The sequence below is a fragment of the Tauraco erythrolophus genome, chromosome 1, assembly GCF_009769465.1.
Source record: "Tauraco erythrolophus isolate bTauEry1 chromosome 1, bTauEry1.pri, whole genome shotgun sequence".
NCBI lineage: Eukaryota > Metazoa > Chordata > Aves > Musophagiformes > Musophagidae > Tauraco > Tauraco erythrolophus.
The window spans coordinates 128,906,829-128,932,176 of NC_141465.1; the positions used below are offsets into that span (position 1 = coordinate 128,906,829).

At 45.8% G+C, this 25,348-nt stretch overlaps 1 protein-coding gene across 1 annotated transcript in view; it reads left to right on the forward strand.

The window, feature by feature from the left end:
- The window catches only part of ME3 (malic enzyme 3), a 150,248-nt gene that overhangs the window by 73,139 nt on the left and 51,761 nt on the right, over nucleotides 1–25,348 (forward strand). Inside the window, exons 2-3 of the mRNA XM_086614377.1 lie at nucleotides 9,515–9,648; nucleotides 11,211–11,360. Of these exons, the coding sequence (XP_086470503.1) occupies nucleotides 9,515–9,648; nucleotides 11,211–11,360 (284 nt within the window). The remainder of the gene's footprint in view (nucleotides 1–9,514; nucleotides 9,649–11,210; nucleotides 11,361–25,348) is intronic.

Consider the following 25,348-nt stretch of genomic DNA (forward strand, 5'->3'; position numbering starts at 1 on the left):
CAATAGTGTGGCCAGCAGGAGTAGGAAAGTTATTGTCCCCTCTGAACTCTGCACTGGTGAGGCCGTGCCTCAAATACTGTGTTCAGTTTTGGGCCCATCACTACAAGAAGGACATTGAGATGCTGGAGCATGTCCAAAGAAGGGCAACAAAGCTGGTGAAGGGTCTGGAGCACAAGTCTTGTGAGGAGCAGTTGAGGGAACTGAGGTTGTTCAGCCTGGAGAAAAGGAGGCTGAGGGGAGACCTTATCACTCTCTACAACTACCTGAGAGGAGATTGTAGTGAGGTGGATGTCAGTCTCTTCTCCCAAGTAACAAGTGAGACGACAAGAGGAAATGGCCTCAAGTTGCACCAAGGGAGGTTTCGATTGGATATTAGGAAAAATTTCTTCACTGAAAGGGATGTCAAGCATTGGAACAGGCTGCTGAGGGAAGTGGTTGAGTCACCATCCCTGGAGATATTTAAAAGACGTGTAGATGTGGCACTTAGGGACGTGGTTTAGTGGTGGACTTCGCAGTGTTAGGTTTATGGTTGTACTCAATGACTTTCAAGGTCTCTTACAACCTGAACGATTCTATGATTCCATGATTCTGTATGTTACATCTCATTAAACTGCTATCAAAATTGTGGTTCAGAAGCCAAGCCTGCTTGTCCTGGATTAGATAGGAATGAGCAGAGAGCATCTGGTTCGGCTTAAGAAGCTGCTGCTGCTGGTTCCTTTCTAGAGAGCTTTGGTAGAAGCAAACAAGGATATATGAACAGTACAGTGGAGAAATCAGCTCGGGTAATGTCAGTACCAAAACTCCTCTTTGTTTCATTCAGATTAAGCTCCCATCCAACTGATCTTCTTGTGAAACAGCGAGTTCACAAGAGCTGTGGCTTTTCAGTGATGTTCAACCATATACAGCGATCATCCATGAACTGTAAGCCAGCTCCAACCTACATTTGAAGCAACCTCATTTGCTGGAGTAGCAATAGCAAATGGGATACAAATTGCAGAGAGACTCCCATTCTCCAAACGCACAGCATGATGCAGTTTGCGTGCGAGCAGTCAGTGCACAAGCCTCATTTTATTTAATTCCCTGGAACCTCAAAAGGAAGTCAGTGCTCTCCATAGCACCAAACCCAAATTATGTGCAACCACTATTCACATGACCGGCTGCCTCTACAGTGGGAGAAGTTTCCAGACATTGTAAAACTGGCTTTTAAAACTGTGTTCTTTTAATGTTTTGGATCACATTTAAACCTTCAAATTGCCTTGATCTTTGTTCTCAGGCATATTTGCTTGTCCGAATTGAGGATGAGGGTTGGTTTTCATAGACTTAGGAATGCAAGCGTTGTAATTTATGCTGAATTCTTCCTGTCTAGGGGAAACATCATATTTGGGAGAAATGTGTGTCTGCAGCATCACAGAAAATGCCATACTCTGACAGAAATTCAGAGTTTTGCGCTTGACAAAACTGCAGACACTGATTTTATCCTGCTCCCTCTCCCCATGGGGTGAAAGAATAGCATCGTCCCCAGCTGAGATAGCCACATGGCCTACGAGCTTCTCATTTTTATCCTGGACTCGCTCATTTCACTCGCTAATTGGCACAAAAACATGTGACAGCGGTCGGTGTAAAACAGATGTGGATTACACAAGGAGGCTGGGAATCATGTAGTGAGGACAGACACCAAGGTGTCTTCATTTTCCTGGGAGTCAGGAGGGTCAGTCCACTGGGATCTGTGTGCCAAGATCATGTGGGATATTTTTGATAGAGGGCTCAGAATTCAGGGTTCACCTCAGGAATCCACCTATGTATAGCACAAAACCTGATGTCCTCATTACTGCTTGCTCCATCAGACCTCCCTTCTCTACCTAGTATTTTGCTGTACATGAAGAGGAAACCAGTGAGTGCTTCATGTTTTAGACTCATCCAGGCAGGAACAGTCCGTTACTCTGTTGTTTGTATGTATGAATACACCGTGTGTCCCACCCCGTTTGGGATTTTGTGCTGCTCCATTGCTCCTAATAATTTCCCAGGATTTCTCTGTTTTTTTGCCTGTGACACCAGGTTCTTCTGTAGCATGGCAATCCTATTCTCCATGCAGTGATTTTACTCTTCTCCTTTACTGAAAGACACTGAAAGTTGTATTTAGGCACTTCGTGCATGCAAAGACATTTGTGAAGCTAGTTAAAATCAAAAGAAATGTCAGCCTAACCTATTTCTCTCTAAAGCCGAAGAAGTATTCCCATTAGCTTGGCTAGAACTCTGTGAGGATCTTAATGTTGTTTTTGTGGGAAGAAGCAAGGCATGGAATTCGACCCAAAATTTGAGTTTCTTAAAAAACCAGCTGTATCTTGTCACCTTTTACTTGGCTGTAATTGTCTCTCTCCATCTTTCCTATCAATAGAGCAAGGATGCTATTTTTAACCATCTGTGAAGTTCATGGATCCTTCACAAAACCAGCCTGCCAAACCAGCTGTTCTTTGGGGAATTTCTTCTAGCTCAGTTTTAAAAATCTATTTTTCTCATTGCAACAGAGTCTTGTTTGCAGACAAAACATGTATAATTTCTAGCACATGGATTTTTTTTCCTGTGGAGGAAAAAATTGCTGCCCTGAAGGATGGCAAACTGGGAAATAGTAATGAGTTCTCCGCTAAATTCGGTATAGAGCTGTACCCCTGCAGTCTGAAATCATAGTGCAGGGCTTCAGAGGCTTTGAGTTCTTCCTATGGATTCATTAATAAAACCCTGAGTACATTTGGCTTATGAGTTTTATTTATTGAGGTAAACCTCCTGTAACATGTTGGAACAGCATGGCTTTGTTTCTTCTTGCCTGTGACCCTGTCACGTCTTGCCCGTCACATGTCCATCAAGGATGTCCTCATCAGGAGAGCACTTATTTCTGTGAGATAAACCTTGCAGGATCAGATCCCTGGTCAGTAAGTATTCTGGCACAAGGACTTTGTCATGTTCCAGTTCTGCTCACTCTTACGTTGGTGTAAATCAAAAGTCACTGTTGTAAGACAAGGTAAAAATGAGAATAATGGAAATACATCCCTCTGATCCAGTGAAAGGAAGTTACTTGCACAAAACAAAACAGTTACTGGTAAAACCTCTTTAATAGTAGGGATAACGTATGGTGTAATTGAATTAGTGGACCTCATTAAAGATGGTTCCCCAGGAACTGAAACAAACATGAAATTGAATTGCTTAATTGTCTTTGTCTTGGAGGGTGAAAGCTCTGTGGGAGAGGGAGGAACAATGATATGAAAGGATTAGAAATCCACCATTATATCACTTTGTAACAGAGGGGATGGCCAAGAGTTTGGGATTTTTTCAACTAGTGACTTTCAACCCGGAAAGAGGCAAAGACATTATCAGAAGAGTTTGTAAGTCATGGTCAACGAGAGGTTTGCCCAGCAGTAACTGCTGAGAAGGCACAGTGAGGAATCTTTCCAGGTTTCAGAGAAGACACATCTTCCACATACCTCAAAGCATCACGGGTTTGGGTTTTTTCCAAGCTTAAGAGCGTGCACACATACAAATTATGCCCATGGCAGGGAGGTCGGAACTAGATGATCTTTAAGGTCCCTTCCAACCCGAACCATTCTGTGATTCTATGATTCTATGAAATTAAAGGTACTAAGAAGCTACAATACATTTAAAATAAGAAAATAAAGGATTACCCCTCCAGTGTAATCCTCTTTCCCTCTTCTTATGCAAATAATATTATCAATACAGCTTTTCCAGGGTGGGACACAGTGCAGGACAGGGCCTGTGGCAGTCCATCCGTGCCAGCAAGAGAAGCTTGAATAGCTGAGAAGAAGCACTGTGAAGAGGGTTATCATAGAATCGTAGAATGGTTTGGGTTGGAAGGGACCTCAAAGATCATCTAGTTCCAACCCCTCTGCCATGGGCAGGGACACCCTCCACTACGTCAGGTTGCTCAAAGCCTCATCCAGTCTGGCCTTGAACACTTATGGCCAGAGTGGATGAAAATCTAAATCTGCCCTCTTTCAGTTTAGAGCCATTGCCCCTTGTCCTATCTCTACATGCCGTTGTAAAAAGCCCTTCTCCAGCTTTTCTGTAGGCCCTTTAGGTACTGGAAGGCTGCAATAAGATCACCCCGGAGTCTTCTCTTCTCCAGGCTGAACAGCCCCAACTCTCTCAGCCTGTCTTCATAGCAGAGGTGCTCCAGCCCTCGGATCATCTTCGTGGCCCTCCTCTGGACTTGCTCCAGCAGCTCCATGTCCTTCTTGTGCTGGGGACTCCAGAGCTGAATGCAGTATTCCAGGTGGGGTCTCATGAGAGCAGAGTAGAGGGGCAGAATACCCTCCCTGGACCTGCTGGCCACACTGATTTGGATGCAGCCCAGGATACAGTTGGCTTTCTGGGCTACCAGCCCACATTGCCGGCTCATGTTGAGCTTCTCAAAGTCAGCTGGAGTTGAGGAAGCCGCAGTAGGATCTGACGTTTGCAGAGAAATCCTTCACAGTGTAGAAAATGGATGTTTTCTGCTGTTGCTCCCTGCTCCCCAGCCCCTGTGTGCAGTCTCAGTGAGGATTAGTTTAGCTTCTGGCGCTGACCCCTTATGGGAGGAACTTTTGTTAGGAGCTAGTCAAAGTATGTCCCTGCTGTAAAATTGGACAGGTGCAAATATCTATGGAAAAATCTGGACTGAAGAAACTTATTAAGTTCCCTGACTATTAGGACTTCCCTACCATGGCTGTTAACATACTAATTATAATGGAGAAGCAGATTGGCTGTGCCTGCTCTTGCAGCCTGCAGTGGTGATCCCTGAGTGTCTCTATTTCCCCCGTGTCCCCTTCCAGGGCTCTGCTCTTACCAGACGAGGAAGTTCCATTTTCCATGGACTGTTTCCAAAGGATTGGGAGATGTTCACTGATCCTTGTTTACTCAGCTCAGAGACAGCCAGGCCAGCTTTCAGTGGCATGGATTAGGGACTGTGATCCCAGAGGCTGCCTGAGAACTGGAGCTGGAGTCCCGGCGTCACAGAGGGCAGCAGCCTGGGACTGTACAAAGTGCATGAACCCCTTGGCCAGGCCATTCCTGATACCCTAGGAGCTCCCATTTTGTGTCTTTGCTCCCACCCACAGCACTATGATCTATGTGTGATCTGATCTAGGTGGTCCTGCTCCGGCAGGGGGATTGGACTGGATGATCCTTTGAGGTTCCTTCCAATCCCTAACATTTTGTGATTCTGCAATTAATTACAGGGCTGAGCCACGCTTGCATCCCTCCTGCTTGTAATCATCCCTGAGTGAGACACCCGCCCTCTCGCTGCCGGGGAGCGCAGGCAGTGATAAAACTGATCGTAATCTGAATCGGCTTCGCCCTTCAGTTTCAGAAATAAGTGGCTTTTATGGGTTTGAGCTGCAAAGAGGGAGCTGCCACGTAGCAGACTCAGTGCTGGCAGCGGTAGGAAACCAGAAGCATTTGGTGTTGTTTGCAGCAAGCCTTTTTCAGCACAAAACCCCCTCCCCTGTAGCGTGAAGCCTTGCAGGCAGCTGATGATTTTGCCTTTGTTTTTGGGTAGTGACATAGCATTTGCCCTCTCCATGACAACTCATTTCCCACACATTTAAAAATGAATCGGAGCACCTGGCTTTAGCTCTGCAGGGCTGTGGCTCACCATCTAATCATTAGACCTTTCAAGACCAGAAAAAGAGTGGTACAATATGGCTTTCAGGCAGTCTTAAAGAAAAAATCCAACCCTAAAAGCTTTAATCTTAGACATAGCAATACCTCAGTGAATTCCAGCTTTTGATCGGGGGCAGAATGTGTTTCCAAATTCGTTTCACGGTGGGCTGTTTCAGTGAATATAACCACTTCACCCAGGGGTCCTGTTCCTAGACCTTCCGAGAAACTTCAGAGAGAAGCCTTCAAAGTCAAGGCAGGCAATTTCTGCTCTGCTCCCGACCCTGCCACAGAGCCACTGGATGTTGGACCAGCTCTGTGCTTAAAAATGTTTTGGAGATTTAACTGGTTGTGAAGGCACCGACCTCCTCATCACATGTGGTTGCAATCACTCCAGCATGAAGATGCATATACTGGTATAATCATTTGGATGAAGTAGATGCAAACCAGTTTAATCCACTCTCACAATCCAAAAACCTGCATCCATCTACTTAAGTCTCCAAAATGCTTAAGATTTAACTGCAGACTCTTGAGTTTGACGTGTCTTGAAATGGTGGATCGGCACTGGAGGAGACTGGACCTCTGGCACTATGCAGACATAAAAACTAGCCAGAAATGAAGCACCAAGCAGAGCTGTGTCCGAGGTGTGCACGAACGTCCCTCCCAGCCCCAGTTACGCAGACAAACCACTCCACAACCCCACACTCCCTTTTGACCCTATTCAATCTTATTAATGATTACGTTAATTCCCAATACCACTTCGAGAGATTTCCCAGCACACTGCTGAACACTTTCCAGTCTGGTGAGTTCCTCCCACAAAGGGAGGAAAAAAAGCCCATCCGGACTGAAGGGCAAGTGCCCAAATACCAGTGCTTCACCTTCATGGCAGCTCTAATTCCATCCTGGCTCTCACACTGCCCCTGGGCAAAAGGGAAGCTGGATGCTCCTGGCCATGCTGGCTTGTAGGAGATGATGTTATTCAAGCAGAGCCCAACCCACTGGAACAATAAAAAAGGGATTAGTAGTTGCCATGCAGACTGCTGTTTCTGTAAGGTGTCGTGGTAATATTTAGGATAGAGATGAGCTGACGTACAGAAATTTTGTCTTGTATTGAATGTGCCATCATTTGATGAACTATTGAAACTTTTCCTCATTTTAGTGCATGGAAAATAACTGAAAGGCCTTTTTTTCCTATAGAAAAAATACCACAAGAAGGTTTTTAGTGGTGGGTGCAGCAATGCTTAGGATATTGCATTTTCTACCTCTTTTGCTTTTAGAAGAGTAACCACCACTAGTTCACTTGTTTTGCTGAGCTTCATTTCTGTTCCAGGGGATGAGCAGGGCTCAGGTCCATGACCCTGATCCACCGACCTGGGATGTGGCTCTCTCTAGACAAGCAAGCAGAGTATTTAGCACCAAATACTTCTGTCTTCCGTTACCTATCCTCCGTGTTCAAAGGTCACACGAAGTAAATGGTTTGAAATTGTATCTTTTTTTTTCCATTCATTGCAGATAAACTTTGACATTTGTAGTAGCTGTGTTTTCCCTGCTGTGATACAATATTGTTGTCAGTGTAAAGCCAAATACTGACGTAGAGCTGATGTCCAGTGTTGATCTTAGTCTAGTATCTCAGAAGCCTCCAGTCTGGAGAATACAGACGGCTGCAAGTTTTCTGATGAGAATGTGTTGGGGTTTTTTTAAATTTAGAAATGATGACTCACAAAAACTCAAACATTATCTTGTGGGAACATACCAGTTCTGCTATGAAACTCATTTAGAGGAAGGGTTCTCAGGTCTAAGAAGGAAATTTGGGTCAGAAATGTCAGACACTTCAGCAGAACCACCCATGTCCTACATTCACTCACAACCACAGAGACCTTGGTACTGTTTCTGGATTTGACAGCAAAATCTTGACCTCCTGCCTCCTGGGCAACTGCTGACTCCTCATCTACTGGCTGGAAGAGGGTAATTTCTCTCTGCCATGTTCTTGCATCAAAGATTTGGAAAATGCTTGGCTCTTATCCCAATACTGAGCAGAAAAAAAAATATGAAAATATTTGTGGAATAAAGATCATTTTCTTCTCAGATATCCTGAGTATCTTTTCTGAAATATATGAAGACTTTTTTTGTTGTTTTAGTGTGTGCTAGAGCACAGTCAGGTTATAAAAGAGGTGTCACACTATGTCCAAAGTGTGGATCTGGCAAACAGGAGAATCAGTTCTTTCCTCTCTCCTTTTACAGGTGACTTGGTACCGCTGATAGTTTGACAAACATTTTCATCAGCAGCCGCACCACTTGCAAGCAAGCGGCTTTTCCAGCTGTCCATCCCCACGGCTGTGTGTTCCCAGTGGCCGTGCCCGGGTTTGCCAGGGTCTGTAGAGCCGTCTGTGGTGTATCATCAGCCCGGGGAGCTGCTCTGAGCTCAAACGACCTGGTTATTTTTAATCCAGGTACTTCCTCTCGCTGATTAACCGTGTGACCGCACACAAGCTTGTGCTGGCACAGCCGTTGGGATGGCACGGGGACGGGAACAAGCAACAGGGAGTGAGGGAAGGCTGCCAAAACCAAGTTCATCAAGAGATGTCCTCAGTTTTTTTCTTGTGCAAAACTAGTAATAGATATTTGTCACAGAAAAACACTAAATCCATGGAACGAAATAGCAGTTTAACAGCTATATAGTCATAAAACTGCTCGTTAAAATTTTTTCAGGCATTTGTCTGTGTGCTCAAGTAGATGTAGTCCAATAATTACTGATCTTGATTATTTTACTGCCAGCTGTTCATCAAGATACGAATCAGTTGGTTAGTTATGAGTGAAGTTTTCATTAGAATTTAAGCTCCTTAGACACTTCTGAAAATGTTTCCTTCTATCCTGCTGTCTAATCTGCTATCAGCGTATCAGAAATCCCATTAATTAAGGACTAAGACCTTTTATAATCTTCTTCCCAGACTGCAGAATGCATTTACCACTGCTGTTCCATCGGGCTGAGTCCAGTGCCGGGTGCTGCTGGCCGTCTGGAGCATCAGACCCTGCGTGCACGGGAGCGGGACACACTCAGGCTTCTGCCTAGGAAGGATGAAATTGTCCCATAAGAGCAGGGATATCCCACGCAAGCTAGCGTGCGAGCTGCAGCTGTGTGCCAGCGTCAGCTGCTTCAGAAGACTTGTGCTGCTCTGTGCTCCTTGAATAAAAAATGGCTTTGGCACTGAGAAAGCATCCTACATGTCAAGTCTGTCTTCTGTGCAGCTAGTATGCCATGAAGCGGTCAAGGCCAGGTTGGATGAGGCTTTGAGCAACCTGATCTAGTGGATGGTGTCCCTGCCCATGGCAGGGGGTTTGAAACTAGATGATTTTTAAGGTGTCTTCCAACCCAAACCATTCTGTGATTCTGTGAATGTGTGTTGTATCTGGTGGAAAACTAGAAGGTATTTGAAGTTGATGAGTTGGGTGTGCTATGATAAGTTGATGAGTTGGGTATATGATTCAGTATCCAAATCTAAACCTGATACATGATTTGTAAAGGATTGTGAGAACTGGGCTTTCCGGATGGCCGCTGAAACTTGTAGGCGTGAGCTAATTATGTAATGTAAGAGCATAAAGTGAAAGAACTCCTGAGGATGTATACACTGTAAGGCTTTATACACTATAAAGACCATCCAAATTCAAATGACAGAAGAGTGTGAATCATCAAAGCCTTGCTGGCACAAGAGACTGCTAATCCAGAAGCTGTAGGGTCTGGGAGGTCTGAGCCACGCACTCCCTGCAGCTGATGACTGCTGCCAGGGTCTCGGGGGCTGCATGCTGTTGGATATCCTATCTGGTAGTGCATATCATGCCATTTGAATGTGCCTTCCTCTTTTCTTCCCAGGGAATGGCTTTTACGCTTGAAGAGAGGCTGCAGCTGGGAATTCACGGCCTCCTCCCTCCTTGCTTCTTGAGCCAAGACGTTCAAGTCCTCCGCGTTATGAAAAACTTTGAGAACAAATCTAATGATCTGGACAAGTACGTAAAATCCCTCTTATTTCCGCCTCCCTCCTCCTTTAATTTTCAGTTCTTTAAAGCCCCCAGGAAGACTTGAGGATCCTGCTTCAAGGCACACAGCTTTCCTTCAGAGTCACTTTTTCCCACCTGTCCATACTCTCCAGCACCAGGAGTGTTTATTCTGGCCTATGTGCTGTCACCTCAGTTACATGCCATCCCAGGCCCAAAACAGCACTGGTACTGCTTTTTTCTACCACCACATTGCTGCAGAGCTCTGGTGTTAGCCTGGCACTTCACGGTAGTTTGGGAACAAGTACACAGTGAAAAGGCAATCCCTGCCCCAGAGCACTGGAAACAGAGTGAACACATGTAGTGCATGTACCTGTCTGTGTGCTCATCAGTACACTCACTAAAACACTGGCTGGAAGAACAGAAAGCACCAGCTAAGTGGTAGGGAAAAAATAAAAAAAAACAGAAGCAATGATGTGTGATGGCTCATCCTTCTGTTCCCAAGCTTGCATTGTGTCTAGTGTTGTTCGTCAGGGTTATGGGTGGAAGATGGTGTTTGACTCCTGTCGTGACGGCCGGTAGGGTTTGCATCTCCGTCTGTCTCAGTTGTTGTTGATCTGGGGACTGAGGCAGCAGGACTTTTGCCCTGTGGAGCAATTCCATCGCGTTGGCTTTCCTGTGCCACACATGCATGTGTCGCTCTGGCAAATTGTGTGTTGAGGGCAGCGTGCGACGCCTTTTGGAAGCCACACTGTAAGACTGGGCGCTGAACACAAAAGGGAGTTCACTCTTATGGTCATACAGGTTTCTCAGACAGAAAAGCATTTGCAATCTCTATTTAATTTTTGAGTTTTTCAGTTTTCTGGCTTCAATTTGACAAATTCAGTCTTAGCCTATAAAGCATTTTCAAGGAAGGAAAATCTTTGGATAAATGTGACATGCTCTAAGTCACTAAGTGGCCATGTAAAAGCGGTGATGCACATGTAAGTCTGGACAACACTAAGAATACAAAGTTGATTTAACATTTTCGTTTTCTAAATTAATATTTTTGTCTTCTTTTTTTTCCAAATATGGAGTTTAACTATCCTTCTTTGCTTAGTGATTAAGTAATTGAGGATGCAGGATAACGGAGAGAGAGGTTTTGCAGAAATATTTTAGGAAAAACTGCTTTGACATTTGCCCATTAATATTTGCATATATGCATATTTCATCTTATAGTTTGCATAAATATTTCAGTAATAAAGATGATGTCCCGCTCCGTACCAGGTAGCCTCGAAGTCTACTTTTGACCTTTTTCATTGCTTTTGTTTCTAATGCAAATTCTGAAATTCTGAGGGTATGCATGGGTCTGACTTCCAGCTCCACAGAGTCTTTGTGAGCTGTTAGTGAGGATGAGGATGATGGAGCTGGTCCCATCCTCTGAGAAATTTTGCTCTAAGTATCTGCTCACGATGTAGCGCTGAGGAGTGTCAGGGCTTGGGAGAACTGAGTACCGAGTGAGCCGACTGCTGCTTTTTATGAAACTGCCAACGTCCGTAAATACTGATATTTATCTGTTTTATTTTACTTTTAAGGTATATTGTTCTTATGACATTACAAGACAGGAATGAGAAGCTTTTTTATCGAGTGCTGACCTCCGACATCGAGAGATTCATGCCCATCGTTTACACCCCAACGGTTGGCCTGGCTTGTCAGCAGTATGGTTTGGCTTTCAGGAGACCCCGGTGAGTGAAGAGGCTGTTCTTGCCCCTTTTTTTAATTTCATGTGAATGTTTCTTTTATATCCTCAGTCCATCTTTATGTGGGTGGCCCAAACCCTCTAAAACTCCATCCCTCATCAAAAAAGATGGACCAGCAAGCAGCTTCGTGTGTGTACATTTGATGAGGAGCTGGGGAGTTGAGAATAGCTCTGCCTTCTTCCTCCAAACAGCAAACAGAGTGGTTTTGTTCTCAAACAGTACCGTACAGTCTGTGCAGCTCAGCTCCAAAGAGCTCTCTGCACTTAGGGCTGCAGCCCTCCCCATCTGCCGTCTCAGGAGCACCGAGTGCCTTCTGCAGTGCTGGCCTTTGAGTAAGTGTTGGATTTTTGGATACGTTGTGCTGGTTTTGAACTTTTGTATCCGCTTCCACAAACCACCCTGCCAGGAATCATTTCCATAGGAGGTGATGCTCTGCATCAGTACCTTCATCACTGCTCAGAACAGTTACTGTGTAAATTCATGCAACATTAAACACTGTGTACCATGTTGGAAGGCCCTGTTCTGTTCTGCATAATTCTTTTTAATGATTAATATTTAGATAAAGCCCTCATTAGCATTCTGAAACATGTTCTAGTCCTGGCCTGAAAATTCAATGGTAAGGTTCAGTTTTCTTTGCAAGCTTTTTATTTTTTTGTCCCTGAAATGTCCCTGAAATGTCCCTGAAAAGCAGATGAATATTTTAGCTTTTGCTATAGAAATATGCAAAGTAAAGGAACAGAATAATGCCATTTTAAAAGCATTTTCACAAGCATGAAGTTTAACTGTAGTTTCAGCTGAGAGTAGTGTGAAAGATGAGGAAACTGAGGCAAGTTCTACAGACTGACTTGAGGTCACAGGGGGACCCTGAGGCAGACCTCGCAGGTGTAAGGGCTGTGGACAGATAATGAATAACATACTATGGGTAAGATTATCTTGGCAAACACACTTGCATCCTGCTTGTCATCAAACTTTCTAGTAAAGCCACTATATTCCTTCACGTGAGCTGCTCCTCAGGGTTTTTTGGCTTGTGTCTATCTCAAGTAATTGTGTTCTGTTCCTTCATACTCATCTTCTGGATCTGCTGGGCTGTGGTGAAATCATAGAATCATAGAATGGTTAGGGTTGGAAGGGACCTTAAAGATCATCTAGTTCCAACACCCCTGCCATGGGCAGAGAAATCCTCCACTACACCGGGTTGCCCAAAGCCTCATCCAACCTGGCATTGAACACTTCCAGGGATGGGGCATTCAAAACCTCCCTGGGCAACCGTTCCAGTACCTCACCACCCTCAATGTAAAAAATTTCTTCCTTATATCTAATTGAAATCTGCCCTCTTTCAGTTTAAATCCATTGCCCCTTGTCCTGTCACTACACACCCTTGTAAAAAGTCCCTCTCCAGCTTTCCTGTAGGCCCCTTTAGGTACTGGAAGGCTGCTATAAGATCACTCCGGAGCCTTCTCTTCTCCAGGCTGAACAGCCCCAACTCTCTCAGCCTGTCTTCATAGCAGAGATGCTCCAGCCCTCGGATCATCTTCGTGGCCCTCCTCTGGACTCACTCCAGTAGCTCCATGTCCTTCTTATGTTGGGGACTCCAGAGCTGAACGCAGTATTCCAGGTGGGGTCTCACGAGAGCAGAGTAGAGGGGCAGAATCACTTCCCTCGACCTGCTGGCCACACTTCTTTTGATACAGCCCAGGATACGATTTGCTTTCTGGGCTGCCAGCACACATTGCCGGCTCATGTTAAGCTTCTCATCCACCATCACGCCCAAGTCCTTTTCCTCAGGGCTGCTCTCAATCCATTCTCCGCCCAGCCTGTACTTGTGCTTGGGATTGCCCCGACCCACGTGCAGGACCTTGCACTTGGCATTGTTGAACTTCATGAGGTTCTCACAGGCCCACCTCTCCAGCCTGTCGAGGTCCCTCTGGATGGCATCCCTTCCCTCCAGTGCGTCCACAACACCACACAACTTGGTGTCATCTGCAAACTTGCTGAGGGTGCACTCGATCCCACATCTAGTCATTCATCTAGTCAAGCTTGATGATATCCCCTCCTTCTCCTCAGCGTGTATGAAGAAACCAGAGAAGGAATTGCTCTTTATACAGGGAAGACACTTCATCTGGATGGGGGGAAGGCAGCAGAGATAAGAGAGCCCAGACTCTGTCTCAAGGTGTTGAGCTGTGAGCAATGTCAGGCAGGGAAGAGCACACTGCTGGTTCTCAGCTAATCAAGATTCACAGCAGGCAACTCCTGCAGCACAGCTGCTGGGTCTCTGCCTTCAGTCTGCCTTTACCTTGCAAGAAGTTCGAACAATATTTGGGAGCTTCGCCTCTTCTATTTTCCATCCCTGTTGTTATCCTCAGGAATGCAGAGGTGTCTTTCTGTATACGGGACTCTTTCTGCACTTGTTGCTGTTGGAGAATTCCCCTTCCTGTAACTCGCTTCTTTCTCATGTTTTAAACACACATTATTTTACCAGTGTGGTAAGAACATCTGTTCTCGTAGTCTAACAGTTTTGCTGTTGAACTTGGGCTTGGAGCTGTTCTGGATTTCAGCCAGTAACTTCCACAGGAAAGGGCAAACTATCATAGAATCATTGAATGGTTAGGGTTGGAAGGGACCTTAAAGATCATCTAGTTCCAACCCTCCTGTCGTGAGCAGGGACACCTTCCACTAGACCAGGTTGCTTAAAGCCTCATCCAACCTGGCCTTGAACACTTCCAGGGATGGGGCATCCACAGATCCTCTGGGCAATCTATTCTGGTACCTCACCACCCTCATTGTAAAATATTTTTTCCTTATATCTAATCTAAATCTCCCTTCTTTCAGTTTAAAGCTATTGCCCCTTGTCTTATCACTACATGCCCTTGTAAAAAGTCCCTCTCCAGCTTTCCTGTAGGCCCTCTTCAGGTACTGGAAGGCTTCTAGAAGGTCTACCCGGAGCCTTCTCCAGGCTGAACAGCCCCAACTCATATTTCTCCAGGCTGAACAGCCGCAAGTACATATTTTCTCTCCTGGAGCATATTATGTATATAAGGGTTTCCAAGCACTGGAACAGGCTGCTCAGGAAAGTGATTGAATCTCTATCTCTGGAAGTATTTAAAAGACGTGTAGACATGGTATTTGGGGACATGGTTTAGGGTGGTTTAGTGGTGGACTTGGCAGTGTCTGGTTTATGGTTGGACTCGACGATCTTGATGGTCTTTTCCAACCCAAATGATTCTATGTACATCAGGAGCTGGCCTGTAAGACACTTAGTTCAAGGTAGGATGCCAACACTTTCTGCTAAAATCATTGGGACCTGCAGATTTGGGGAGCTCAGGAATTAAGATCTAAGTTTGTATTCCCAGCTCTTCCCATATTTGTTATCCTAAGCTGCACTGACGTTCTGAAAAGGTCATTCTTCTAACCTAACTGTGTTTGTATCAGGTTTTTCAAACAAAATGACGCCCACTTAAATATATTTCACTGTTGTTTTACGGAGAACAGAGCACCCAGAGCTGGCGAGGATGTCCGAGCTGTTCAGTTTTGCTCTGCTGTCAGAGGAAGCCTTGTCATACAATCCTGTTCATTAACTGACGAGGTGTTATTCTAAATCTGCAACAAAGCCCATTCCAGATTCTAAATCTACAGAGCCCATTCCAGTACTCACTCTCAAATAAGCAGAAAGTGGTTTTCCCCCAGTATACAACCTAAATATTCTTTGCCAATGTCATACTCTCTTCAGTAACGTTTTCAGGGTAGAAAACTGGGATCACGTTCAGCCTGGTGGTTTTCTTGCCTGTAGTTCTTGCTGTTCTGTCCAGGTTGTTCTGCTCTGGAGTCTCGTCTTTGGCTACATTTCTCCTGAAATGAACCACAGAAGAGCGAGCTCTGCTTTGCCACCGAGGCCTGCTGAGGGGACCAGAGCAGCCAGCTTTTAGCTTTTTCTAACATGTCCCAGCATGCCCTCGTTTTTGTGGCATTATCTGAGTGGTCTGGTTGCTGTAATTCGCTTTGTCTTCTCCCTCTGAATCTTTTCTTTAGCACGATTACCCCACCAGAGCTGTGCCACTCCATAATTGTGCTTAGTATTTCTCCTCACTGCGTGTCCTGCTGTAAACTCTGTCCTGTTGGTTTTGGGTCATCTCTCCAGTGAATCAAAGTCTTTCTAAATCTGGCCTCCGGAGCACCACGCCTCCCAGCCCAACTCTTTGGACAACGGGGAGCTGGTTTGAATGTTTGCTGCAGCAATTACCTTTTCGTCCAAACTGTCACATTGAATGCTGTTGATCAGGCAGGAGAGATGAGATGTCTCAGTTTTAAAACACCACGTGGTGCTCCAACATGGATGGACGTGCGCATATAGCACAGCTCTTGGGGAGGAGGGAAGTCTGCAGAGTATTGTGCAGTCTTTCTGCGGCTGCAGCGGCAGCAATTAGTGACCAGTGGACACAATAAACTTTTTCCCTATGTTGAGATCTTTCTCAGCCCCATTAGTGCTTGGCTTTATATTTGAAGGTTGAGCCTGGAAAGATTAAAGCACAAGTAACTTGCTTACAAAGCAAATCTTTTACAAGAGCATCTGAAAATAGTCCTACGAGGTCCAGCACAGCTCCTCTCATCAGAATGAGTTTATCAGTGTTCACATGGCTGCAGATTTTGTTTGCCAGATACTGCTGTCGGAATTGCAGGGCTTAATGTCTCTTCTGCCTTTCCTGGTCTCTATGTACAAATTCTTAAGGATGGACTTTTTACCTGCACTTCTATGGGGCTGGTGTCCAGAGTTCTACTCCCAGGTCAGGGCTCTGGCATCCTCTCTGACAGCAGATTTATCTGCTCCCAATGGAGCTGTTCTTTCCTTTCAAAGAGCTACTCAGCCACCAGTCTTAAAACACAGATTTTCTCTGTTTACCAGTAGAAAAGAGCTACAGGGAAAAAAAAAAAACAGCAAACATACAACGCTTGGCATGCCCATCTGTGATGCCCATAGTCCCCTCACTTCTGCTGGTGGCCCAGGCAGGCCTCCTGTGCTCCGGCAAGTTCCTGTCTCTGCCTTCCCCAAACTCCTACTGCCTTTCTCCTCAGGAGTCATTTTAAATTCTCCAAGCAGACTTTTCTTTTTCTGTGGCCTCAGACTTTTTCCTATGTGATGAAGACTCAGTGTTTTAGAATGACTGGAAGAGAAGAACCATCAAATTATTAAAAACGACATTCTGGCCCTGTCCTCTAACAGCTCTGAAGTTTTTGCTGGAAGGTGTCTATGTTGAATCACATTTTTCCTATCTTGTTTTCCAGACAGCTCCCTCCTGAGTTACCCGTGTTAATTTATTCAAAGTCATGCGACAGGCATTAAAATGTTCAGGCCAAAGTATAGTGTTATTTTATATTTTGTATTTTTTAAATGAAAAATAGAAATTATTGTGTAAGCTGTAAGTACGGGTTGAAGCACCAAGCAATAGCACCTCTGTCACACTTACGATGAGAACCTTGTCAAAATCTCTCTTCTGTGATCAGACCATGTTCATCATCTACCTGGACTTGTGCAGAGCTTTTGACACTGTCCCGCACGACATTCTTCTCTCTAAACTAGAGAGGCATGGGTTTGATGGATGGACCACTCGGTGGATAAGGAATTGGCTCAATGGCCGCACTCAGAGAGTAGTGGTCAACGGCTCGATGTCCAAGTGGAGACCGGTCATGAGTGGCGTCCCTCAGGGGTCCATGTTGGGCCCGGCCCTCTTCAGCATCTTTGTCAGTGACGTGGACAGTGGCATGGAGTGCACCCTCAGCAAGTTCGCCGATGACACCAAGCTGTGTGGTGCTGTCGACACGCTGGAAGGGAGGGATGCCATCCAGAGGGACCTCGACAGGCTGGAGAGGTGGGCCCGTGCCAACCTCATGAAGTTCAACCAGGCCAAGTGCAAGGTCCTACATCTGGGTCGTGGCAATCCCAGGCACAAATACAGACTGGGTGGTGAATGGATCGAGAGCAGCCCTGAGGAGAAGGACTTGGGAGTACTGGTGGACGAGAAGCTCCATATGAGCCGGCAATGTGCTCTTGCGGCCCAGAAGGCCAACCGCGTCCTGGGCTGCATCAAGAGGAGCGTGGCCAGCAGGTCAAGAGAGGTGATTCTTCCCCTCTACTCTGCCCTCGTGAGACCTCACTTGGAGTATTGCGTCCAGTTCTGGAGTCCCCAACATAAGAAGGACATGGACCAGTTGGAGAGGGTCCAGAGGAGGGCCACGAAGATGATAAGAGGGCTGGAGCACCTTTCCTATGAGGACAGGCTGAAAGAGTTGGGGCTGTTCAGCCTGGAGAAGAGGAGGCTCCGGGGTGACCTTTTAGTGGTCTTCAGTACCTCAAGGGGGCCTACAAGAAAGATGGGGAGAGGCTGTTCAGGAGGGCTAGTTGTGATAGGACAAGGGGTAATGGTTTTAAAATAGAGGGAGGTAGATTCAGGTTGGATATTAGGAAAAAATTTTTTACCATGAGAGCTGTAGAACACTGGAACAGATTGCCCAGAGAGGTGGTGGATGCTCCATCCCTGAGACGTTCAAGGCCAGGTTGGACGAGGCCCTGAGCAACCTGATCTAGTTGGAGATATCCCTGTTCCTTGCAGGGGGGTTGGACTAGATGACCTTTGAAGGTCCCTTCCAGCCCTAACCATTCTATGATTCTAATAAGCAGAAGAGACGAGCAACTACATCTAGAAGTCTTCCTAACCACGGACCCCATCTGCAGCAGTGGCCAGTTCAGGAGGAATATAATACTAGGACGGACAAATATACTCACTTCTTGGGGGCTTCTCAGGTTATACTCCTTCACAGTTTGTGTCTCAGGATCTTTCTTCTTTAGTGAAAAAATCTGCTGCCACATTTGTCTTCACAAGTTCTGAAATGGTTGAGAGGGGTCCCAGATGTATTCACATTGTCATGGCCAAAGTATATTGCTGGAAATAGTGTCCGAAGGTTACAAGGTTTGGATCATGTATAGGTGTGATTCCAGACTCTCAAGGGTCGCCCAGACTTACAGGAGATTTCCTGCAGAGTTGTACAGCTTCAGATCCTGTGGCTGGCATACTCAGCTTTGCAGCCTGTCTTGTGCAATCCATCCCTGGTTATTCGCTACTCCCTTCCACCACCCTTGTGCCTGCACAGATGTCCATGCAGCTGTGCGATGATCTGGTTCAGGAATAAATCTGGGTAGATCCAAGTCTTTTTTGGGCCTGACTAGTGATAATTCAGATAGCCAGTTCACTGCCAGCTGCAACACGAGTTGTGTTGACATGATGGAAGGGATGTGCAGAAGGAGGAGGTAGCTGTTCAAGGCATGAGGAGAGCAGGTTTGCTTCTGTTCAGCAGTGGTGATAACATAATTATAGCTTCAAGCAAAGGACAGGTTACCCTAGGCACTCAGGAACATGGGCCTTGGAATTGTTTGCTTTTCAAAGACTGGGGAACCTTTATCTTCATCGGAAATTTGGTAAGAAGGAATGTAGCAGAGGAGGGCTTGCAACTTTCTGAGATATTAAAAGAGGGAAGGAAGGAGGAATTTGTTCTTTGATCCCATTAACAGAAAGTCACCACTATCTTAGGAAATTCTTCTACCAGCCCTAAAAGCTTTCAGACTGTGATTGAGAGTCCTTTTTGCTTTAGAGTGAAGATACAAAGTCCTCTACAAAGAAAAGTGCATGGTAGTAGTATTGTGATCTTTTTTACTTCTTTTTCTTTTTTCTTTCAATGTAAAATGTAGCTAATGAATATCACGGGAGTCCGCATGCAGCACAGGACTGAACAAGTGCAGTGGTATTTAAAAGGTATTTTTTAAGCTGAAGGATTTCTTTTAATTGTGACAGTATCTTTGGAAAGAGACTTTATACTTTTTCGCAAAGAGAAAGCAGAGAGGGAACTTACCTTAGGGCATGGAATTAGGGTTTTGTTTCTTCTATGATAGAGAGGGATAGTTTATTACAGTGGGATAAGACCACAGTCTCTTGAGACACTGGGTAATTCGTGAGTATTTGAAAGTATAAAGTTGTCAGCTGCTCTGCAAAAGCTTTTGGCATCCCCTGAGAGCAGGACTGGAACAGGTTGGTGCATCACCATTGAAGGAAAGCTATCGGGACAGAAAAAACTTGCTTAAGTTCACTCTTCCTTTCTGGAGACATAAATACCCTTGAGAACTGATTGCAGAACAATGCGAAACAAGTTGGGGTGAAGCTGAACCTGGAGAATGAAAGCTAACAGGATGCAGATGGTGCAAAAATTAAGTCTGACAGAATAATGGTCTCTGTCTCTGATGAAAATGAGCAAGTGAAACATCAGTCAGTCTACAGAATTGCCTTGTCAACAGATCTGGCTCTGCTGAGGTGCTTTTTTTTAATGGTGTTGCGCAGTCTGAGCAGCAGGAGAGGAAGTTACCTGCCATTTCTATGCACTTTAAACCCAAACCAAATGGAAATTAGAACAAAGGTGTAAATCGTAGAATGGCTTGGGTTGGAAGGGACCTCAAAGATCATCTAGTTCCAAGCCCCCTGCCATGGGCAGGGAAACCCTCCACTACATCAGGTTGCCCAAAGCCTCATCCAGCCTGGCCTTGAACACTTCCAGGGATGGGGCATCCACAACTTCTCTGGGCAACCTGTTCCAAGGCCTCACTACCCTCAGAGTGAAGAATTTCTTCCTTATATCTAATCGAAATCTCCCCTCTTTCAGTTTAAAACCATTACCCCTTGTCCTATCACTACACACTCTTGTCAAAAGTCCCTCTCCAGCCCCGAAGCCTTCTCTTCTCCAGGCTGAACAGCCCCAACTCTCTCAGCCTGTCTTCATTGCAGAGGTGCTCCAGCCCTTGGATCATCTTTGTGGCCCTCCTCTGGACTCACTCGAAAATCCCATAGACTTGTCCCTAACCACAGCATTGTCTTCACTCCCTTTCCTATAGAGGAGGAACAGTGGAGAGCAAAAGTGAGTAGGAAGACTGAGTTTTGGATTATTCTCCTGAAAATTGTGCTTTGAAACCCCTTTAGGCAGTCTCTGCTTCTTGTTAGAACACTGGTTGTCATAACTGCTCTTGTTGCCACCAGCCTGGTTCAGCCTTCTTCCAGAAGGAGCTGAAGTCAGTGTAAGAGAAGATGAATGAGTTTTAACAGTCCGTGTTTAGATAACATCACCACAAGCAGACTGGTCTTGTAACAGACTGAAGAGCGTCATCTGTGGAAAGTATCATGAAGATCGTGTGAGTCAGGAAGCCCAGAAGAGGTTGGCAGGAGATATAGGTGGGAGACAGTCCTTTGTATGAGACCAGGTTATGGAACAAGGAGAAGACCAAGGTTAGAGTATGTACAGAGGAAGCAGTTAACACACAGGGAGCCCAGGGCTGCTGAGAATGACTCAGCCTGTCTGCAAGCCTTTGCTGAGAGGTGGCAAAGTAGTTCAAGGGCTCCCAGTCCTCCCTCTGTGCTGACCCTACTTTTTCCAGGCAAGTCTTTTCAGCATGCTGTACCCCATCCTTGTCCCTTCTTTGCTCCCCCTTTAGTTAAGTGGTTCTCAAATAGAGAGAGGAGCACAGATTGGCTTCTGGGTGTACGGAGAGAAGAGCTGGTGTATCAACTGTGGTCTGGGGTACCATGGAGACTGGAGGAATATGATGAACACTGTTGGTGTTGGGAGGCTGTACCACAGTTATTACATTGTGATGGGAGTGAAAAAGGACTTAGATAGTTTTTCATTAGAAAAATAGTCAGTGCTCCTCCCTCCATATCTCCAGTCTTCTCTTTTTCCCTCCTCCTTTTTTTTTCCTGGTCCAAATGTATGTGCAGTGGCTCTAACAACCAAGAGAAACTTCCACGGGCATGAGGTAAAACCTCAGGCTCACTGAAGTTAACAGCAAAGTGTCATATTAATTTGTGAAGGTCTGGCTTTTCCCTGCTGTCAGAGGTGAATTAGATTTAAATCTGTCGAAATTCCCTGATTTACCAGGAGAATCTCAAAGGAAGAGGTGGAGTTGGCCAAACGAAAGAGGTTGACTTCGTGAAGGAAATTCAAGAGGATGCATTTGCCTTTAATCTGTCATAAATCTATGCTGCTGCCACAAGGAACAACCCCACCTTAAACAACAAGTGCCAAAGACAGGGAGGAGAGAGAAGAATTGTTTAGAATAATGAATACCAGGATGTAAATTGAAGGAGAAATAACACTGGCTATCATGAAAATCTTGGACAGCAATGTCCATTGGATGGTGGGACAGCCCCCTGTGGACTACACATTGTGACTTGGGGACATTTTTTATGGGGAGCAATCCTCTTTCTGAACCATTTAGTTTATAGAATATTTATATTAATAAATGATACGTTTTTATTATCTAATTTATATTGACCTTTATATGCCACTGCAAGGTAACTGCAGTGCAGCCTTGGGTTGTGTAAACAACAGCGGTGTCAGAGCAGCACCCTTGTCCTCTACAGGGCATCCATTTCTGAAAGAGAAATCCATAGGCGGCTTAAAGAGTGGTTTGCATTTGCCAAAGGCTTCCCCAACAGATCTGCACAGAGCGAGGGCTTCTCTGCTTTGGCACTGTAATTCTTACCTTCTTTGGGTTTTGCTTTATTTTGGGGTTTGTTTCTGGAGAACTCTGTGTGCAGATACTCCATTTGAACATTTTGGCAAGGCGAGCCACACACATCTTCAGTACATGATTATGGAAGACCTGCTGTAAAATCTGCTGGTATTTTCTGTATTTGCTGCAATTTATGGCAAAAGTTAAGTTTTTTTATTAGGCGGCTTCACTAAGACAGAGTCTGCCAGGTTAGATTTAATTTATCTGAAAGCTGATTGCTCTGGTATTGTCAAAATAATATCTCTTTTCTTCATCAAACTTTGTCCTAATCCTGTGTTCGTTCTTGGGGCTCCCTGCAGTGCACTTTGAAAGTGAAGGTGTGGGTCTTGGAAGACTTTGCACAGTGCAGGAAGGAAATATAATCAGGGTAGGACTTAATTTAACTTCCCAGGGATTTTTGATCCCACCTTAACCTCTGTACTATCAAGTACAAGGAATGCATTATGTGCTTAGCGGTGGAAACAGATAAGGGCTCCTTGGTCACCATCACTGAGCAGCAGCACTGATTGCCCATCTCAACACGTTTCTCTTTGCAACCCCGTAATCTTCCCATTGCTGAGATACTGCCACGATCCAGCGTACAGGCAGGTTTAGGACTGAGCCTCCAAAAAGGCACAGAAAAATCGGGGCTGAGTCAGCTTTTCCTACACTTAAAGTTGATTTTGAACAGAGGGCTGCAAGCCCATGAGTGTGATGAGCAAAATGCAGCAAAGGATACTGGATTTGGGAAATGCCCCACTGGTTAGTGGAATCGCTGGGTGGTGGGATCTTATGTCTCACCTCAAAGCCTGGTCTTTACCCATGTGCATCTGTAAATTCAGGAATGGGAGGCAGAGTAGGTGTAAACTACTCTGGCAGGGGAGTTGGAACTAGATGATCTTTGAGGTCCCTTCCAACCCAAACCGTTCTATGATTCTATGATTCTATAAACAGCCTGGTTTCTCCCTCTCCCTCCTGCACATCTGCACAAAGGGAGCTCTGGGTGCCGAGGGTAAGCAAGAGTCAGGCCCCGTGCTGCAGACCCACTTGGCTCTTACCCAGCCCTTGGCTCCAGGGGCTCAGTCCTTACACAGACCTTCTCAGAGGTCCTCTTAAACACCGCTGTTGGAACACCACTGCTGAGAAAGGCACTGAAAAAAAAATGGTTTCTGAAGTTTTCAAACACAAGCAGCATTTAACCACTGAATTATGTTATGACATGACAGTTCTCTGGTTAAACCAGAGAATCCAGTCCTGAGGATCCAGCAGGGATGAGCAACTCACAAAAAGCCAAGAACAACATGGGTCTGTTTGCCTCCTTCCTTAATCCTAGACTGTGAATAGCAGAGATTCACTGGGTACCTGATGCCAATCCTCTACATAATGACTGGTTAACAGGAGTTACTGAGCTGGTCTTTCTCCAGTGACTTCCCTCTGGAGAGGAAGAAAGGACTATTTATGCTTCAAACTGTTTCCTGGCTCACAGGACCAGTGAATCCGGGATTCCTCCTGGTTTCTATCCACTGTCCCCTAGCACTTCATATTTGTGATACCTTCTGTTCCCTTCCACATCCCTTCTCCTTGTCCAATCATAGAATGGTTAGGGTTGGAAGGGACCTCAAAGATCGTCTAGTTCCAACACCCCTGCCATGGGCAGGGACACCATCCAACCTGGCATTGAACACTTCCAGGGATGGGGCATCCACAACTTCTCTGGGCAACCTGTTCCAGTGCCTCACCACCCTCACAGTGAAGAATTTTTTCTTTAGATCTAATTTAAATCTCCCCTCTTTCAGTTTAAATCCGTTGCGCCTTGTCCTATCACTACACACCCTTGTCAAAAGTCCCTCTCCAGCTTTCCTGTAGGTCCCCTTTAGGTACTGAAAGGCTGCTAGAAGATTACCCTGGAGCCTTCTCTTCTCCAGGCTGAACAACTCCAACTCTCTCAGCCTGTCTTCATAGCAGAGGTGCTCCAGCCCTTGGATCATCTTTGTGGCCCTCCTCTGGACTCGCTCCAGCAGCTCCATGTCCTTCTTGTGTTGGGGACTCCAGAGCTGAACGCAGTATTCCAGGTGGGGTCTCACGAGAGCAGAGTAGAGGGGCAGAATCACCTCCCTGGACCTGCTGGCCACGCTGCTTTTGATGCAGCCCAGGACAAGGTTGGCTTTCTGGGCTACCAGTGCACATTGCCGGCTCATGTTGAGCTTCTCATCCACCATCACTCCCAAGTCCTTCTCCTCAGGGCTGCTCTCGATCCATTCTCCACCCAGCCTGTACTTGTGCTTGGGATTGCCCCAACCCACGTGCAGGACCTTGCACTTGGCCTTGTTGAACTTCATGAAGTTTGCTCGGGCCCACCTCTCAAGCCTGTCAAGGTCCCTCTGGATGGCATCCCTTCCTTCCAGCGTGTCCACAACACCACACAATATCCACCTGTGCCCCACCATTTCCACTCACACCAGCTTGTGCTTCTCTCCTTCCCTCACCTCTTCTTCAGGGAGCAATAGGCACAGCTTTGAGTGCTCTGCTTGCTGTCCCCTCTGGTTCCCTATCTCTGCATTTTTCATCTTGCCCCGTAACCATCCCCTTTTTTCATTTGGTTTCCTCTTCAGTCAGCTTCTCCTTCCTTTTCTCTGCCTTCTGCTTTGTCCTGCAGCGCAGGAAGGCTAAGGTTTTGCTAGTGAGGGCTCAGTAGGAACTAGGTGTGAAGCAGCACATGTTGAGTCTAACTGCAAGTATCTTTTTGGCCAACTGTCAGAATAATTGTCAGTGGAAGGTCTACATTCCCCTCCCCAGAGTGGTGGGGACATGAACCACATTATCTTTTCCCTTTATCTCAACAGTGATTTCCGTAAAAGGATGTAGGAACAAACATCTTTGAGACCTTTGCCTCTCTGATAAATTTGCTTGAAATGAGCTAGCAGGTACGAGAGGACACAGTGACTGTATAAGCTCCCTTTTCCTGGAAAAAAAACAAAAAAAACAACAACCTGCTAAAAGTAGTGCTGGATGTTAACAACTTGGCAGACTAGGAGATGGATCCGAAAGCTTTGCTTTAGGCTCTGATCAGGACCTTCCTGCCGTGGCAGGGTTGGACTGTGCCAAAGAACTGGGAGGGCTGCAGCTGGCACTGAAGCCTGCGTGCACTGCTCTCTGCATGCAGGAGCAATCACTCCGAGATGCTCATTCCGACCTCTCTGTTCTTCATCTTTGGTGTTTTCCTACATCTTAGCTGCTTGCCATCCCTTAGGATCACGGAGATTTGCCTGGGTGGGTTTGGGAGGTTGGTGTGGATAGTGAATCCTTCGTTATTGTACCTTGGAGCCGGCACCTTCTGGCTCCCACACTGAACTTTGATTTTCCTGTCTAAAAGATACGATGAAAATTTTAGGGA